General features: G+C 36.8%; 1 protein-coding gene across 2 annotated transcripts in view; it reads right to left on the bottom strand.

Moving 5' to 3' along the window:
* Positions 1-6: 6 nt before the first annotated feature.
* CPNE3 (copine 3) overlaps positions 7-19,139 on the bottom strand; it is a 31,247-nt gene continuing 12,114 nt past the window's right edge. The window contains exons 7-16 of one of the 2 annotated variants that reach the window (XM_068672220.1): positions 18,025-18,114; positions 14,524-14,622; positions 12,267-12,353; positions 11,611-11,670; positions 10,354-10,487; positions 9,854-9,908; positions 9,701-9,752; positions 8,893-9,026; positions 3,959-4,195; positions 7-2,924 (exon numbers count right to left, since the gene is read on the bottom strand). In XM_068672220.1, the coding sequence (XP_068528321.1) occupies positions 2,814-2,924; positions 3,959-4,195; positions 8,893-9,026; positions 9,701-9,752; positions 9,854-9,908; positions 10,354-10,487; positions 11,611-11,670; positions 12,267-12,353; positions 14,524-14,622; positions 18,025-18,114 (1,059 nt within the window). In that variant the 3' untranslated portion in view covers positions 7-2,813. Of the gene's footprint in view, positions 2,925-3,958; positions 4,196-8,892; positions 9,027-9,700; positions 9,753-9,853; positions 9,909-10,353; positions 10,488-11,610; positions 11,671-12,266; positions 12,354-14,523; positions 14,623-18,024; positions 18,115-19,139 lie in introns of those variants that run through there. The other variant, XM_068672221.1, reaches the window with a different exon arrangement.

The following is a 19,139-nucleotide window of genomic DNA, read 5'->3' as shown; positions in this document are numbered from 1 at the left end:
GCAGTGTCCTGAAATTACAGTTTTAATGCATAGGCATTGTAAATCAGTCAACTTCTGAACTGAAATACATACAGAAAGTACTTAAAAAAAAAAAAACCCTGGTCACGGGTTATTTCTCTGCTGTACATGTATATATATTAAGACATTACATTGCAAAAAGCTTGATTATGAAGACTGCTATACATCATTTCTGTCACAAGGTGGTGCAAGTGACCTACAAGCACATTCACTTGACAAACTGACAATATTTTGCTTGACACGCTCAAGCTGGTAAGGCATTTTTTGCATGTACAAATAAAAAATGGCAAAACAATAAACTGACTTCCCCTTGACTCACAATTTGGTACATACCTTGACTCAGAATACTGCTTCAGCCTAACATGGAAGCTTCTAAATATTTCAACATGCTGTTAGCTGTATGCCTCTAAAAGAAGTTATATGTGGAAAATGATTCTTGCCACTGTCCGGTCTGAAGCATTTTTTCTTCTACATAGTATAGAGCACATTGAGAAGTAGGTATCACTGATATGCTATTTAATTCCCTAAGCTTGAGAAATACAGGAGCATTTTTGCAACAAGAGAATGCATTCTCTGCTCCAGAAATTGAATTTATGTTAAGATTATCGAAAACCAAAAAAGTTTTAGATATTTTATATGCAGCAGATGTTTAGCACAATTATGCTTATTAACATACTTGAAAGCATTTATATGCACTTCCACCACAACATGAGAAAGAATTTGTAATGTAACTCAGAGGCAGCATCATATTTTTGGAAGATAGTTCAGAGGAATTCCAGTAGCATCCTGAATTCTCATCAGTAGTATGCGTCCACTTAACTAGATGCAGTATTAACGCTTTGTCTATATTCATTTATCTGTCTACATGGACCACTTGGCTGTGAAACATTTTACTGGTGCAAAATCATACTTTATCCATTTACAGCAGCGTGATTTAGGTTCGGTATAAGCATCCACTTCCTTGATCGTAGCATTTTATATTGCAGATCTTGTATGACAATTCATTACATATTATGTATCAAGTACTAATACATTTGCATATCAATGAAGAGATAATTCTGTATTTCTATACAATCAAATAAATGAATTTGTTTCTAAAATACAGATCATGGCTTAACATGAAACAAAATCTTTCTTACTATTCCACTCCTGTAACTATTTAGGACCCTTTTCCACCAAGGAAAAGGCAGCGTAGAATACTGTATTAATTCATAACTGGTAACTAGTCAACTACTACAAAACATTTGGTATGTTTTACAGGACGTGTAAGACAATCTCAATACTCATCCAGTAGTGTTAATATGAATTCAGATTTTTGGCAGAATTATACAAGTGTGGAAAGAGAGCAGAGCAGCTCCAGCAACTAGAACAAGCACATCCACTATGATCTGGTGCCATCTTAGGTGCCCGAGAATGCTAAATTTAGTTTAGTCCATTTTGTTTTAACATGCTACAGCTAGACCAACTAAAATCAGATCAAGCGGATGTCTAACTCTAAACCACTTCAAATGTGAAACTGCAAAGTTAATGTTTAGGACAGGCATTTTGAAATGATAAATGGGACCTTTACATCCACATGCACTGAGGATCAGAACAGATCCTCATCAAGCACTACGCAGCTGGGAGACAAAAAAGCTTTGTCTGTCCACTACACACACACAGCATGATTTACACTTTAAGGTCTATTGCAAAGAAAAGATGGTGAAGAGAAAACTCAAGCCAACAAAATATAACAAATTGTCTGCCCTAGAAAAGCAGTATGGTTATAGGATTTAAGCTTAGAGACTTTCTTAATCTTTCCTCTTCCTTCCCAGTAGGAAGACAAGTTTTCTGCAGGCACTTTTCACTAGTGAGCTCATCAGAAAGATTCATGATTCTAAATATAACAAAACCAATATAAATAGGTAGGACTTCAAACAAAGATGTTTTTTGGATAATGTGCAGTTATTAAACAGAACTTTTCCAATTAAAAAGTGAGTTCCTGCTTCACAATAAGCCCTTGCTCTTTAAAGATCAATAGTCACATATATGACTGTTTTACTTAAAACACCTGAAGTTCCTGTTTTCCAGTACAGATCACACTCAAAACATATCTTACAACCTCTATGGCTGTAGCTTCATAGGCCAACAGTATTTTATCCGAGATGTTAGAGGTTTCCCTCATATTCATACAGTCTTGGATGGCAGTCACTGGCCAAAGGCACTAAAGTAGCAAATGTCAAGTATGCATACAAGGAAGGCTTTTACATTTTGTTCTAGCACTCATGTAACTGTATCACTACTGTGACAAAATTTTCTTACAGTGGCTTACATAGACACAAAACCCTTAAGTATTCCAGATTTGTTGAAGCACATACAAACTTTTATCTGCTTGGTGGGTATATGCCCTCTTTCCACATCAGGCTGGTTTTATAATCACTGAGAAACTGCAGCACTTGGTGTTGATCCCTGCTGAAGTAACTGAACACTCTCATTAGCTGTATTTATCAAACAGGCTGTTCATCATCATTCTCCTCAGCATTCTCTTCATCCTCCCTGCATATTCAATTTTTCCCCCGTTACTTTTCAAAATGAGACACCCACAGAAGCCCTATCCCACAAATCAATGCTGAATATTGAAACAATTACAATTTTGGCCCTCAAAAGGCAGACTCGGCAAACTCTCACAGACAAAAGCTAACAGGCATTATCACAGAGGTATGCGTATACATGTATATGGAAGCACGTCAAGAACAAAGTCTGTAGGTACACCAAGTAAAGAAGGCACAGGGTCTCAGCTCGCCTGCTCAGCCCATTCACTTTGCAGCAGGATTCTTAGGAGGTTGCAATTTGTAGGTGCTGAAGTAGTTCACCACCTGCTGAGGGACTTCTGCCAGGACACACTGAGCCAGAGCTTCTTTTGGAGACTTAGAAAAAAAAAAAAAAAAGAACACCAAGTATAAGTCTCCACCAACTGTTAAATTAGATCTTAAGACGAGTAATAAGCATCTCTTATACTAGGAGAATTTAAAGTCTGACACTTTACAGATGAATTTACAGTGCCCTTACAGAACAGATGGAAGCTTCCCTGTTCTACTGTTTTTACTCCAAGGCAAAATATCCATTAAGAAAAACCTGCTCCTTTTTCTAGCAGCTGAAAGTATTTGAATAGTTTTATACTGAATATTGAACCTAATTAATCTACATCCAAGTACATTATTCAATAAACATACTCTATATTGATATAGTTGCACTAAAATTAAACAAAGAGCTCTCATCAAAAAAATAAAAATACAAAGAGATCTTCCCCACCGTGAAGAATTTCCCCACTGTGAAGAATTTTTTTTATTTTTTTTTTAAATCTACTTCTTCCAGAGATATGACTTTCATAGCAAACTGCAAAGTATGTGCCTATTTTTTTCCATGCAAAGCCTGTGCATATTTTTTTTTTTGGTTGTACAAGACTCCATTCTTCCACATCTCAGTCTTTTTTGTCCACTGCTGTGGCCACACACAATTTCTAATGAAGACCACCTTTTCCAACTTAGCTTTGAATTTTAACACCATATTAAAATGTCACAGTAAACCACATTTACAAATGGACATATCTACAACAAAAAAACACTTTTCCAAATGAAAAAGTAACTTCTTCCTCCCAAATGAAAAACACATCCATTTGTTTAATCAAGTCTGAGGGAGATTTACACAGATCATTCTCCTATAGCAACTTGTTAGAAATGCAGTGCTCAAACCACCAGTGAAGTTTTTTAAACATGAATCAGCTTACCTAATAGAAATTCTACAGATACTGAAGTCAGGGCTTTTTGAGTATTTGATAAGTATGTATCTCAGACTCCAGAGCTCCTTTCAAGGACACTGCAAAGGCTCAGGACTGTATATAACCTAGCAAACCCAGCATACTTCTACAGTATTTAATTAGAACATCATTCAGATTACTTACATTTTGGAACTTCCTAAAAGGCACAAACTGGACAATGTCTCTGACAGCTGGTTCTCCTGATGAAGACCTAAGAACTCCATTGTCACCGTCAAGAAACTCCATAGCATCAAAGTCTGCTCCTCCAACACCAACAATGATAATGGACATGGGCAATTTTGAAGCATTAACTATGGCAGTTCGAGTTTGGTCAAGGTCCGTTATCACGCCATCCGTTATGATCAGAAGAATAAAGTATTGCTGTCAAATCAATAAACACTGTGTTATGACAGAAAAATAGACAACATGTAGGTACGTATGCTTAGAAAATGCACGCAGCCTATATACTGTTCTGACTTTAAACATGCTCGTTGTACTTACTCAAGTGTACAAACATCTGTGTTTTGCTTCTTTTGTACAGTCCAAAGATATTTACATGGACAGCAAAATCTTTTAATAGTAGTAATAGTAGTAATCTTTCAACAACCCTCCACCCAAAAAATAATGTTGTCCTCCTTCCTTTACTCTCAAAATCCTCAGACAAACTAACAGCTAACCTATTTTCCAAGTATTTGTGCTGGTATAGAAGGCAGTTTACTGAGGTTTTGGACAGGATATATTTGTGAAACTTGCTTTTGTTTCCTTTCTGGTCTACTGACAGCTTTATAAAATGCTACCTGTTGCTTCATCCAGGTAAGAATAGAAAAACAAAAGTGATACCAAGAAAAATACAACAGCCACTCATTTACTCAGTATATTCCTAAAATCTATAGATTAAAACAATTTATTTTTTCTTCTGAAAAGCAACACGATAATTTTTAAATTCCTTTAACTGTCTTCTAGCTGCTTTCTGAATTTCATTAGCTAGGCATCTGGGACCACCTTGACTAAATTACCTCTGGTAATTTAGTCAAGTATCACTTGAATTGCTTCCATGATACTGCCAGGACCTTTAGAAGTTGGCTTCCTACCTTCTGTCTCAGATTGAAGCACCATGAACAAACTAGAACTACAAAGTTTGGAAAACATGAAATACTTTTTGAACGTGTGGTCTTCTTTCACTTGGTTTATTTCAGACGACTACTGGACAGCATGAATTCCAGTTTCAAAGGTACTCCCCATATTCTTATTAGTCTCTCCTCAGTATTTGGGTTTCCATCTTTCTTTAGATGCCTCTAAAATAATTGATATTCCCTTTTCTCCACTGTTCAAGCGCCACCTTCTGTCATTGCTTCAACCCATTCTATTCGTCCCCACTCCAGCAAGAATGCCTACAAAACAACCATGATCAGAAGGCTATGACCAAAAGCATGATAGTACCTATCACTGGATTTATTTCTCTCTCCTTATGCTTCTCTCATTCTAGGAAAAAAAAAAAATCTATAGTATGCATTAAATGGCAAGGCAGCAAAAATTCCTCAATACATCCTTTCAGGTAAAAAAAAAAAAAAAGAAATTGCTAGGCAGCTAGGCATACTGCACTCAAAAAAGGTCCAGAGGTTTCTAAATACTTTCCTAATACATGTACTGATGACAGTTGCTACTGAAAGACCATCAAGGAAAAAGCTTCCAAATTTCTTTGTATATGAAAATCCACAGCTCTTTTCCAACCTGGTTTCCACAGGTACGTTTATATGCAAAAATAGCTAACTTTATTTTCTGATTTTCTATGACATCTGAGAGAAATATTTGCTATGATCAATGAGTTCAGATATACATAGCTTCAGACTGACTGAACTTGTATGGAGTATTATCTAAAGGATTTGATACTTAAGACTTGTTCTTCAGATTTCCTAATTCAACATCTCACACGTGATGTGTAAGAGGGAGCAAGGTGGAGGGTGCATACAGCACCCAAAATTTTATAGTAAGGACAGTTCATCGCTTAGGTTGGTACCTACATGCCAGGAGGTATACCTACCATTTTCTGAGTTGATTTGCTCTCTCAGCTATCTGATGTGAACCAAGGTCTAGTTTATTTTCTTCACTAAGTCACTCTACTACATGACTTGTGTCATAACAACCTGATACAGCACTATAGTCTTGGGGAAGAGTGGCTGGAAAGTTGCCTGGCAGAAAAGGACCCGGAGGTGCTGATCAACAGCCAGCTGAATGTGAGCCAGCAGTGTGCTCAAGTTGCCAAGAAGGCCAATGGCATCCTTGCATGTATCAGAAATAGTGTGGCCAGCAGGACTAGGGAAGTGATTGTCCCCTTAAATGCAGCACTAGTGAGACCGCACCTCAAATACAGTATTCAGTTTTGGGCCTCTCAATGCAAGATATTAAGTTGCTCAAGTGGGTGTAGAGATATGAGCATGAGGAGAGCTGATGGAATGGGGGTCATTTTGTTTACAGGCATGCCGTCCAGATGTGCAGGGATGGGATCAGGAAAGGCAAAGCACAGACAGAACTGAACATGGCAAAGGACACAAAAAATAACAAGAAGGTTATTGGTCAATAACAAGAAGTACATTGGTCAGAAAAAGACCAAGGTGAGTTTATCTCCTCTGATAAATGAGGAGGGAGAATTCGTAATGACAAACGTGGAGAAGGCTGAGATACTCTAAAACTTCTTTGCCTCAGCCTTTGCTGCCTGTCAGGCTTCCTACATCCCTCAAGACCCCAAACCTGTAGGTGAGGGCTGAGGGAGCTAAGTCCCTCCCACTATAAGCAAAGAGCAGGTTCCAGACCACCTGATGAAACTCATCAGGTACAAGTCTAAATGTACAAATACATTGAGCATACAAGTACATGCATGCCCACACACATCCTGAGGTTCTAAGGGAACAGGCTGATGGAGCTGCCAAGTCTCTTTCCATCATATTTGAAGTCATGGTGGTAGGGCAAAGTCCCTGGTGACTGGAAAAAGGGAAACATCACTACTATTTTTACAAATGGTGGAAATTAAAATACAGGAAGCTACAGACTGGTGAGCCTCAACTCTGTACCTGGCAAGATCATCAAACAGATCCTCCTGGAAGCAATATCAAAGCAGATGCAAGACAAGGATGTGATCCAGGACAGCCAGCATGGCTTCACCAAGGACAAATTGTGCCTGACCAGTCTGGTGGCCTTCTATGGTTGAGTAACTGCCATCAGTTGACAGGGGAAGACCAGTTGATGTTGTCTGCCTGGACTTCCATAAGGCCTTTAACATGGTCCCACATGACACTCTGATCTCCAAACTGGACAGAAATGGATTTGAAGGGTGGACCATTCAGTGGATAAGGAACTGGTGTGAAGGCTGTACCCAGGGAGTGGTGGTCAATGGCTCTATACCAGGTGGAGACCAGTGATGAGTGTTGTCCCTCAAGGGTCTGTCTTGGGATCAACATTGTTTATAACCTTTATCAATGACATAGACAGTGGGATTGAGTGCAACCTCAACAAGTTTGCGGATGACACCAAGCTGAGTGGTGCAGTTGATACAACAGAAGGAAGGAATGCCACCCAAAGGGACCTGGACAAGCTTGAGAAGTCTGCTCATGTAAGCCTAATGAAATTCAACAAGGACAAGTACAAGGTGCTATACTTGGGTTCGGGAAATCCCGGACAGGAGTATGGACTGGGAGAAGAACTCATTGAGAACAAGCCCTGCAGAAAAGGACTTCGGGGGTTCTGGTGGATGAAAGGCTCGACATGAGCCAGCAGTGCACTTGCAGCCCAGAAGGCCAACTGCATCAAACAAGGAGTGACCAGCATGTCAAGGGAAGTGATTGTCCCCCTCTGCTCTGCACTTGTGAGGCTGCACTTGGAGTGCTGTATCCAGGTCTGGGGCCTCCAAAACAAGAAGGATGTGGGGCTGTTAGAGCAGGTCCAGAGGAGGACTATGAAGAAAGATCATGAGAGGGCTGGAGCAGTGAAAGGCTAAGAAGAAATGCTGAAAGAACTGTGGATGTTCAGCCTGAACAAGAGAAGACTCCAGGGTGAGTTCATTGCAGCTTTTCAATACTTAAAGAGGGCTTTAAAAAGATGGAGAGCAACTTTTTACTCAGACAGGACAAGGGGGAATGGTTTTAAACTAAAAGAGGGGAGATTCAGATTAAATGTTGAAAGAAAATTCTTCAGAGTGTGATGAGGCACTGGAACAGATTGGACAGAGAAGTTGTGGATGCCCCATCCCTGAAGGTGTTCTAGACCAGGTTGGACAAGGACCTGTGCAACCTGATCCGGTTGTCAGCACTCCTGCCCATGGTAGGGGGCTTGGAACTAGATGGTCTTAATGGTTCCTTCCAACCTAAGCCATTCTATGATTCTATGGCTGTTTAGTCTTGAGAACAAGACTCTGATGAGGAAACCTCATCACTCTCCACAACTACCTGAAAGGAGGTTGCAGCAAGGAGGCTTTCATTCTCTTTTCTCCAAGTGATAGTGTGATAGGATGCAGGGACACAGTTTCAAGTTGCACCATGGGAGGTTTAGACTGGGCATTAGGAAGAATTCTTCACAGAGAGCGTGTTTGAGGATTGAAAGTGTCTGACCAGGGTAGACCTTGATTCCCCATCCCTGGAGGTATTTAAGAGACAAGGGAAGTAGCACTAAGGGGCATGGCTTAGTAATGGGACTTGGTAGGTCAGGTTGATGGTGGGAACTGGTGATGTTGAAGGTGTTTTCTAGCCTAAATGATTTTATGATTCTATATATTCAAATGCTTTAATTAGACTTCAATAACTGCATAGCACAGCAAGGGCATTTAACAGAAGATGCCATAAAGATGCCATACATTTTTAAGCTAGTATTTCAACTCTGATGAGTTCATTCTGTTAATTTATGAGAGAATCTTTGTGCACAATCCGCAAGAATAAGTTAGCTTTTATCTAGCTTCAAAAGACATCAAGTACCAAATCACCGGGTAAATGCCCAGCTGTCAAAACAGGTACACTTACAAGCTTGAAAGAAAAACAGAATAAGCCAAAATGGAAAGCAAAAAAATATGCACACTATGGTAAAGAACTTACAGATGCTGTTTGCTGCTGTGTAGCTGCAGCAGCAAATCTTGCCACATGATTTATAATTGGAGAAAAATTGGTTGGCCCATATAACTTCACTTGAGGAAGACAAGCCCGATACGCATCAACAATGCCTTGGATTCCTAGAGAACATAAATAGTTTCAACCTAATGTTTGCATATTAGAATTAGGATATTTTGATGCTTTTGATGCACTCAATCTTCCTAAAAACACTATGTATCAGTTATTTAAAATAATGGTGCAAAGATTTAAAACCAACCATGATGATCCTTTGATTCCTATGATGAAAACATAAATGATTTATAACCAATGGAGGCCTTCAGCTTCAACAATGCTTAACATGCTTTGCCTTACATCAAGAATAGAAAGGCCAAATACTGTACTGAAGTGCACGTAACTGAATTGCAACAGCTCTCCAGCTGGCAACTGGCGGTAGTTAGGAACATGATCAGAGAGGCCATGTTGAACAGGCTCTAGCAGCATCATACTCAAACTAGACATTCTATTTTACTGAGATTTGAAGTTGCATGACAAGGTGAGAACTGTTCCCAGTTTACCTGCACTGGGCCCTAGTTGTTAAAATCTGTTTTCCCAGGTAATTTCAGGAGAGAGACCAAATGTTACTTCTAATAACTAAGATACACATTATGAAATTGTTTTCTGCTACATGACTAATCTTGTCTATTTAATTGGAGCAACATGCTTCACAGTCCACATTTCACATGATTATTTTTTTTAATCTTTAAAATCATGTAAGATATTTTATCCTCCAAGTCTGATGTTACTTTGGACTTACCATTACAGAACGGGTTTGATGGGTTAAAATTTAATGGGAACTCATGTGACACCTGTTAATACACAAAAGGCAAGGTCAGAACAGTATATACAATCCTCTCCTGAAGTAAATGTTTTTAATTGTTTTATGTACTAGAATTACATGTTCTATTACCTGAAAGGAAGGAGGAATCTGTGCACCAAATCCAAAGGCTGGAAACATCTTATCTCTAAAAAAGCAAATTTTCAAGAAAATGAAGCAATTGCTTTCCTTTAAAAGCTATCATAGTTCACTAAGTTTAGTTAATCAGTGTTGCTTTTGATTATTAAAAATACTTTTGATCATTAAGAGCTACGAGGCAAAATTAGGTGGAACTTCCTCCTGTAACTGTTTCTAGGACCAAAACCGTTTTTAACATCAAATTGGCAAAAAATTTAGCATTTATTTAAATTAATGCTGCTCTTTACATCACAGATAAAAAGCCTTACTTATCTTGCTGTAAATACAAGATTCTGCTTGTGATTATGTGATTGTGCAGTGATTGCAAAGTCTTTTTTTTAGCTCTACATTCAGCTCAGAACTTTCATTTTTATTTATCTTAGTATCTTCAATACTGGCTACAACAAAAATCTATGCATACTTTTAAAATATTTAAATAAAAAATTAAAACTTACGTATCATAATCCTGAATGACCATCCCTACAGACCAAATGGCTGTTAGGTATTCATTAACTCCATTAGGGCTGAGGTAATGAAGGGAGTCTGGAGAGCGCGGGTCTCCATTTGAGCCTGTAAAATCTATCCCCACCTGTCAAACAGAGTATTTACAAACTGCTGTTAGAGGTGAAATTATGCTTCTAATCTCTGACAAACCTAAAGTGAAAACCACAAAAGAGTTATAAACTGTTGTTAAAAAAAATTTCTAACAGGCACAATACTTAAGATCCAAGTTTCTTGGAATATTAGCCCTCTTAAATCAATGCCACCACAAGACCAGCAGAAGCTCTGTATTTCTTGGAAGTACTGAAATTACTTCCATCTGTCAGGTTTTGCCTATATTTACTGTAAATTACTATTCACAACAGCTCTTCAATAGTTGTGAAAATTAACTCCTGTTTCTTGTCATATACATCTTTCCTCTCAGACATACAACTAGGCAGACCCAACAGATGCCTAGAAATAGTTCTCTCTCTGACCTCAAGGTCAAGATCTTCTCTGTATTGGTGATGAGATATGTTACTAGGGTGAAGACATTTTACTGCTATTTGTGCAGCATTTAGGTTTATGAATTATACAACTTGGAAGCCAGACACAACACGAAAGCTTCATGACATCTATTATGAAAAAACAAACAAGCAAACAAAAACATCATGAATTAAATCTGAACAGCACAGAACTGTAAATTTCTCCTTGGTCTCCTTCCACACAGCTCTCAGTTCCTACTGAAAATAACCACAGGTTCAGACCTTTGTACCAAGAGTAAAGAAGATTTTTCCTAAAAAAAAATAGTTAAAACTCTGGCAAAATGGCTTCCCCCCTTACATTTGGTTTGCATGGCAAGGTCTTTGCAGCAGCAGGAGCTGCAGGGTTGGCAGTTGTTTTTTTTAAATTTGTTTATCACTATCCTACTGTATTTTCAGTAAGCAATAATTAAACAAACCTTCCTCAAGTCAAGTCTGTTTTACCCATCAATGTAATCAGTGAGCTCTCTGTCCATCTTTAGCTTGACCCACAAACTTTTCCATCTTATTTTCTCCCCCTGCCCTCCGAAGGAGGGGAGTGAGATTGTGGCCTGGTGGCCAGCCAAGATTTAACCCTCCACACCAAAGAATAAAATAAAAACGCAATAATCAAATAAAGAGCACAGGCAATCAATGATAAAGTTCAGTTTGCTCCAAAAATACAAATTTTATATAAATGATTTAACTTACTGTGAAATTCAGCTGACACCCACCCATGATGTAATCCAGGAATGTGCATTCTATTATGATCTAAAAATAAAAGTCAAAGATGGAAATTAACTTTTTTTTTTAGAAAGGGAGAACGATAAATATTACTGAAGCAACTTTTGATGTTCAAGATTTCTTATCTTTACCCATGAAAATCACTACTTTTACTCTATCAATGCGTCTCCCACTGCAGCGACGATACTTACAGTGCATACTACCAGCTACTCTTTGCATCAGAATCATAGCTCTTACAAAATAACAGGCAGACAACACAGCAGCTCCAAAAGCACCATTGACTTAATATGTCATTTTATAAATAAACTTACCAGACTGTGATTCACCATAAAACAGTAAGTTAGAAACCACAATGTTTCAGGAACAGCCTTACAAATTGGTAAAGCAACCTTTTCCATACAGACAACTTCTAGAGGGTTAGGGGGAGGGGAAGGGCAGTCAAGGACAGGTGTGATTCACATGTAAAACTCTCTCCTTATATGAATCAGAATACTTAAATATTTATTGTGTCTATCACTTTCAGTTATTGTGAAGTTTCTTACAGCTTGAGGATGAAAGTATTACTAGGAGAGAGTTATGGCTAAACACTTAAAAGCAAAGTCATACTATAACATATTACTGACCTCACAGTGCTTAACGCTCACAATGCCAGAGTTTTTATAGCTTTTCTTCTTCTGTCTTTTCTTTTCATTGATGCACTCAAATTCAACCTGCATGGATGCAAAAGAAAACAACAAAACATCATAAATATAATTTATGGGACACATTCAAAAATTTTCATTCTCAGACCTATACTTTTGGCTTGTATTAAAAATGCATTTGTTTTACTATCAAACCAAAGTAAACCCAGCCTGCCCAAATTCAGGAAGAAAAATCCCATCATCCTCCCATCAAGAAACTGATAATCCTCTCTTACACGGAAGACTACAAAAAAGTTTGTTTAGGCAACTCTGTATATTTTTCTCTCTGAGGATCCTACCAACAACATTTTTAGTAAAGGCACAGAAATTCAGGCAAATCATCACTTTTCCCAGCAGCAGTGGCAGTAACATAATGAAATAGAAAGTATATTTTTAAGCTTTCCAAAAATCATTTCTTCAGGCTTCATTAACTAAATCAATACCTTAACCGCAAAGCAGGATCAGCAGCTAGCTTAGCTAGGTTAAGCAGGTAGTGCCATCATACAGTCACTATGACACAATCCAGCGTGTTTGGTGCATAAGTAAGTCTGAGGTATCCCAGCCGTGCCTTCAGACTCTCTGCCAGAAACAAGTTCCACTGCTTTGTTTTAAGTTAAAGTGATCTTGCAATTAATATCAAGTGAAAAAAGGGACAGAATACATTAACAACGTTAGCACCTGAGAAGTCTATATGCCTCTTCTTTACATCTCTTAGAAAAAAAATCTACAAAGACAACTGATGTCAAAATTGTGGGAATAGCTAAAGAACACACTTGGAACATACCAAGTCAAATGCCAACATATATTGGATATATTTTACAGACCTTATCAAATAAATCAGATCACGTGGGATTACAGATTAGCTCCTTTTAAAAGTAGAAGGATCCTTCAGATCATTGTATTATCTTATATCTTTGCTCCACCTTACTGACAGAGATAAATTACTATGAACAGGCACAGCCATAGTTCTCATGAAAACAACTGTCCAAAAGCATTTCCAAAAACAGCACAAGAAGATTATCACTTAAAATATATTTTCTTTAAATTCAAAATAAACGTCACTTATTATGCTACTAGGGAAAAATTAATTTTTGTATTCTCAGAGAGCCTCCACATAACCATGCTTCATACTGCTTGGGAAATCACTACCACAGTTCTTTCCAAAAACACATGCTTGAATATGTGAATGTACAGAATCCTGCTAGGTGTGTTCAATTTATGATCCTGCTTTCTAAGAAAAGTGCAAGTCAAATCATTAAAAGCATGGAAAGCGAAACTGACATCATCTGGCTCCTGAAAATCTAGAAAGAAGCGAAAAAAAAAACACTTAAGAGTTCCAATAAGCCAACAAATGCAGGATGTGTCTAATAAAAAGTAACCAAAATTCCTTGCAAATAATACAAGCCATTAATAGGCATTAAACTAAACCCTCTAATTAAAAATGAATTCAGGAACAGACATCAACAAAAAAAAGCATGGCAAGGCTTGAAGCAAAAAGCAAAAAAACAAAAAACCCTACAGTTAAAGGCTCTCCATCAACAGCTCTGAAGAATTTAGTAGAAATACAACACTCAAGATGTCAAAAAAGTGTAAGCAGGCACTCAATATATCTATCTCATCTGCAATTCAGGAGCAATTCTGCAGGTTTTCAGAATTAAAGGAAAAACAGTAAAATATTTTGGCAACATACATGTCCATAAAAGCAAAGGCTTAATGTTAAGGTTACCAATGATTTCTTTCACTTTTTCAAGTGGATACTGTTTATTACAAGGTCTGCAAGTTGTTACTGCTTGTCAGAACACAAAAAGACAAGCCTATTGCAACATATCAAGTGCAGTTCTGTGCAGTAATATAAATATTGAAGTTTTTCTATATTCACTAAAGTGCCATACTTCATTTAAATTGTTTGATTTCTGTTCTTTGTTGGTTTTTGTTTGGTTTGTTTGGCTTTTATGATTAATGAAATTCATTTGTGATGATGGTTGGTATTTAGATATATAACATTTATAAAAATACTAACCAAGATAGGAAAGCGGATTCACATTGTAAAGACTGAGTCAGCCTCAACTATAGTGATATTGTTAAGCTGTAGCCTCACACAACTTAGGTACCAGAAAATTGAGTGATGTAAACTTCGTTCCAAAATGACTAAAACAGCTTATCAAAAACATACAAGCACCTTAGACTATGTAACACTTACAGGTGAGGATCGAGATGCTTCCTTCAGTTTTGACATCGTGGTCTGAAAACTTCCTATGAGATCATGAGACCCATCACCATCATAGTCATAGCACTCAACCTAAAATGAAGCATTATTCAGTGTTAGCAGCAGAAATGGGCCTACCAAAGCAATAAGCACCACAGTGACATTTTACATAAACCTGAACGTCCAAAACATTCCTGGAACTCCTGCATCATGAAGTTTTTTCTTGTGCTGCAGCCTTAGGGTTGCATAAGCATTTAACCATTATGATTGGGTAAAGGAATTTACCCAGCAGATCTTCCACTGAAGTGGAGGACAGCTGAGAACACTAAATAGTGTCAGGTCTCAGATCAGTACGCAACACGAATCATATCAAACTACATTTTGAGAGGAAGGGAAGAGTAGGAAAATGATCTATAGGCCTTTTACTGTCTTCACGGATTAGGTTTAATTTTGTGAAGGTCTTAACCAAATCACTGAGCATCTAGCTAAAAATTCACCAAATCTATTCACAATCAGGAGAGTTTTATTAATACTTGAATATTACTTTATTAAAATCCAAGACAGCTTAGAATTTATAAGTATATGAAGCTTCAGCCCAAAATCCAGAAAAGACTTGAATTTTCCTTAATCTTAGAAAACAGTCTTCATGATACACACTTCATGGATCAGAATGTCAACTAAAAATAAACGTTCTCGCCTGGTTTAATGGTAAAACTTTACCATTCGATTCGAGCAATTCATTTTTCAACATCCAATCCAACCAAGGAAGTCAGAACAAGGGAAAAACACAATTTTACCACCATTACTTTCATCATAACATCCTCGGTTTTTGAAAGCTCAAGCTTCAAATGTTATCCAATTGCCTAAGTAAAAACCCACGTATTTAACTATAATTGCATACGTTTTTAATAATTGTACATGCCATTCACTTCTGATATTTTATTTCAGTTTTACAACATAGACATGCTAGTTAACTTTAATTAATCAAATAATATTAAAAAATCAATTAAAACAAATTAAAATACTAAAAAAACAATAGTCCAAGAAAAAACTTCCTGTTATTTGGAATCAAAACATAAACCTCAAGAATTATTTTCCTGAATAAACATGTATATGTAAATAATATATATGTGTATATATGTGGCTTAAACTGAAGTACTGTTTCCACATCTCTCTTCCAACACTGAAAAAAGTTTTGTTATATTTGAAACACAGTTTAATTGCATTGGCCACTTCATTTAGGAATAACAAAGAAAAACAAAGAGCTTTAACATATATTTGAGCTTCTGAGAGAAATTAACTTTCCAGAAACAAGCAGTAATGTTGAAGTACAAAATATGATGTGTACATTGCATATTCTACACTGTGGGGAGCATGCCTCTACATTGTTGTCTGTACTACTCCTACAATACTTTAAATGCACCAATAAATAAAATGCATGCACATGCACTGAATAGCAACTTAAATCTCATTCACAGTACCAACAGATATCAATCATGGCAGATGATGTATACATCCTTTTGAACACCATAAATAAGCCAATCAAATACTCAGCCAAGCGCTTTGGTAACTGAAATTTAAAACTGAAGTCATTTCTTGAGCCAAAAGTTGCAGTACTTGTTCACAGTTGGAGAAGTTCTCTTTTTCTTTTAAAGGGATTAAAGCTTGTCTTGCTTGATATATTTGATTGATCTAACCCAATTTTCAGAACTTAGTCCAGACAAGACAGAAATGTTCCTTTTGTTCCACATATGCTCTCTTGGACACATGATAACACCAGGGAACCATGTGGCAGAATTGCATATAAATTTTCCCTAGCAGAGCTAGGCATTCTTGCTCCAGTTGAAAGGCTCATATTTTCAGCACAGAAAGGCTTCAGTGACTGCAAACACACACACAAGGAATTCAGGAATAAATTCAGAAGACAAATAATCAACATGGTTTGTGTATTGCTGGGAATACACAAACTAAGCGATTAAATGCATGAAAAGCCACTCATTAGGGAAAAGTCAGTGTTTTTACTTACTATGACAAATAGCCCATTACGTATGCAACTGTGCATGTATAAAAGTGTTAAAGCATTGTTTAATTCTTCATTAATATTATGATACAATTCTGTTTATATTTTTATGTTTGAGGTGATAGCTACTGGTTTTCTAAGTTAAGGCATACCAGAAGCTGCAATTCAGCCTACTGTCTGTCTGCGAGCTGACCAGAACTCCCAACTAAAATTTATTTCTTCTGGAGATAAACCTACACTTATGAAGTAAGATTCCAGAGAACAGCTTTTATTAAAACCATTATAGAGTTGAGAATAACTTCATCTTAAAAGAATTATTTTAATAAATGGTCTTAGTTTTAGCAGGGCTGTTTACTGAAAAAGAGAAATATGTTTACAACAATATATGGCAAAGCAAGAGCTGCCACAGGTATTTCAGGGAAAAGGGAAAAAGAAAGGAACAAAAAGAAAAAACACAGAAGCAGCAAGGAAAGCAGGTTCTGAGGTTCTGGGCTTGTGAAGTTCTTCGTTAATCTGCTCTGTAATTACATATTTAAATCTATACAGGTGCTTGTAACACCCTCAACCCTGTGGCTGTTAAGCATTTTCGAGGACTGCCTCAAGCCATATAACTAATACCTGTCACATGCAGATCATGCTTTCATTTGCTTTTTCCCAGAGGAAGAACAGAAAGTATAGTGGTTTGTTGTTGCTTTTGCTTTTTTTCCAAATACTAAAATACCACGTTTCTAACATGTTCATATTAGCTTATAAATAACATTTTGATGGGCTGCTTAGCATCAATTCCATCCCTAAACTATGGAAATTCCTGAAGAAAAAACATTCACAAGTTAAACGCAGTTTACTCAAGGTAAGATTTGAAATGCAAGAGTTAAAGACCAGTCCCAGTAAAACTGACTCCACAGATGTGGTTGACCTTCTGACAGAAGGTTCAGATTCATCTGAGGAGAAAAGTAGGAGAAAATCTGGTATCTACAAGATATATGTGGTCCGCATCTGTTATCTCCGCTTGTATATTAAGAATAAGTGTAATTAATTACATCAGGTAGCCTATTAAGAATTTCATCAGTGTTATTTATTGCACATAACATAGAGTAAAGCATACTCTAACCTTTACCATGCAACTTTTACTATGTATTATCTTCCCAGCACCAATATTTGTTGGTGCAATATTAAAAGTGTACAATCTAAGTGAGAAACTGACCTGGACATTCCAAAGCCATTTATGTTTAACTGGTTTCCCAGGCTTTCAAAGACCAACATTGAGACTGTAATTGTAAGATTTTTTTTAAATCACCAATCCCCCCTTAAATGTGCTTCTATCTGTTACTTTCAAACAAATAATAATAAAAACTCTACCAATTCCCATTCAATCTGAAACAAAAAGAAACTGCAACTAAAATAATACATGTCTAATTTATTTTATATATTTTTTCAAATACACATTTGAAATATACACATTTCTTATACACTACCTTGATCGACTTATCCATGTCACTGTAGCACAGAGAATTGAGAGAGATTTTAAAGGGCCTCCAAACAGGATTCAAGTTGTTCTTAATAACCTGTAAGAATAAAAGACAATAGTACAGTTCACAAGAGAGGAAAGCAGGGATCCAAAATTGGTCATACCTTCACATCTTGATTGTTCTAATCAAAACTGTTGACTAATGCTGCTGTCATTCACTTCCTGAAGCTCAAAGCCTAACACACAGGATATAAACAAAACATTCCCAAAACACAATTTCATTGCTCAAAAGATTTCTTTCCAAAAGGAACTTCCAACTTTATTTTTCAGACTTCACAGTGATCTACTATACCATTCAGCTACCAGCCTGCAAAAATTACCATTTCTTTATATCTACAAATATACTGACATTGTTCAAGTAATTTTAAAAATAGTGGGTTGTTTTGTTTTTGTTTTTTAAAACACACGCAATTACCAAAAACAGGGGAAATGTTTACACTGGAATTTCTGAATACAGCAGTGTTCTGGAGATTACTTTTCTCTTCAGCCAGTGTTTATTCTGAAATGCCACTTATGGAAATATTCCCTCAAGAAATTCATGGTATAGTTAAGTAAAAATAGCACATGATGATAAAAGAATACCCTACTGCACACAGTCTCTCAAGCTGAAAGCTAAACAAGTATGCCACTGAAAGATCTTCAGAATTTGTCAACTGGAGAGTATCCATAATAGAAATACCCAATTGTGATTTTATAAAGCAAAAGAAATCAAACGCAACAAGTAATATTTAATAATATCTAATAATAGCAATATTGATGCTTCCAGCACTGGTGCATAGAGAAAAATACCTATTTTGAAAACAGTAGATAATACAAATAAATGAACATAAGCAAACAAACGCACACATGGTTTTCAAACTCTAACAAAGAGCCAATCCTAGGTTGGAACTGCAAATTCTGGATTCATTATTTATTCATTATTTAAACTGAAGATGAAAAAATCCTCATGGTAAAGATACTTCTCATGCAGCTGAAACACCCTGTGAGGGAAAATATTTTTATAAGTCTCACAAAAAAAAGACTTGTGCTTCTTCAGAATCTGTCTCTCAAAATGAATGTGGT

The sequence above is a fragment of the Anas acuta genome, chromosome 2, assembly GCF_963932015.1.
Source record: "Anas acuta chromosome 2, bAnaAcu1.1, whole genome shotgun sequence".
Taxonomy (NCBI): Eukaryota; Metazoa; Chordata; class Aves; order Anseriformes; family Anatidae; genus Anas; species Anas acuta.
Note: the sequence above shows the minus strand (reverse complement) of the source record. Positions and strands in the feature narration are given on the sequence as shown.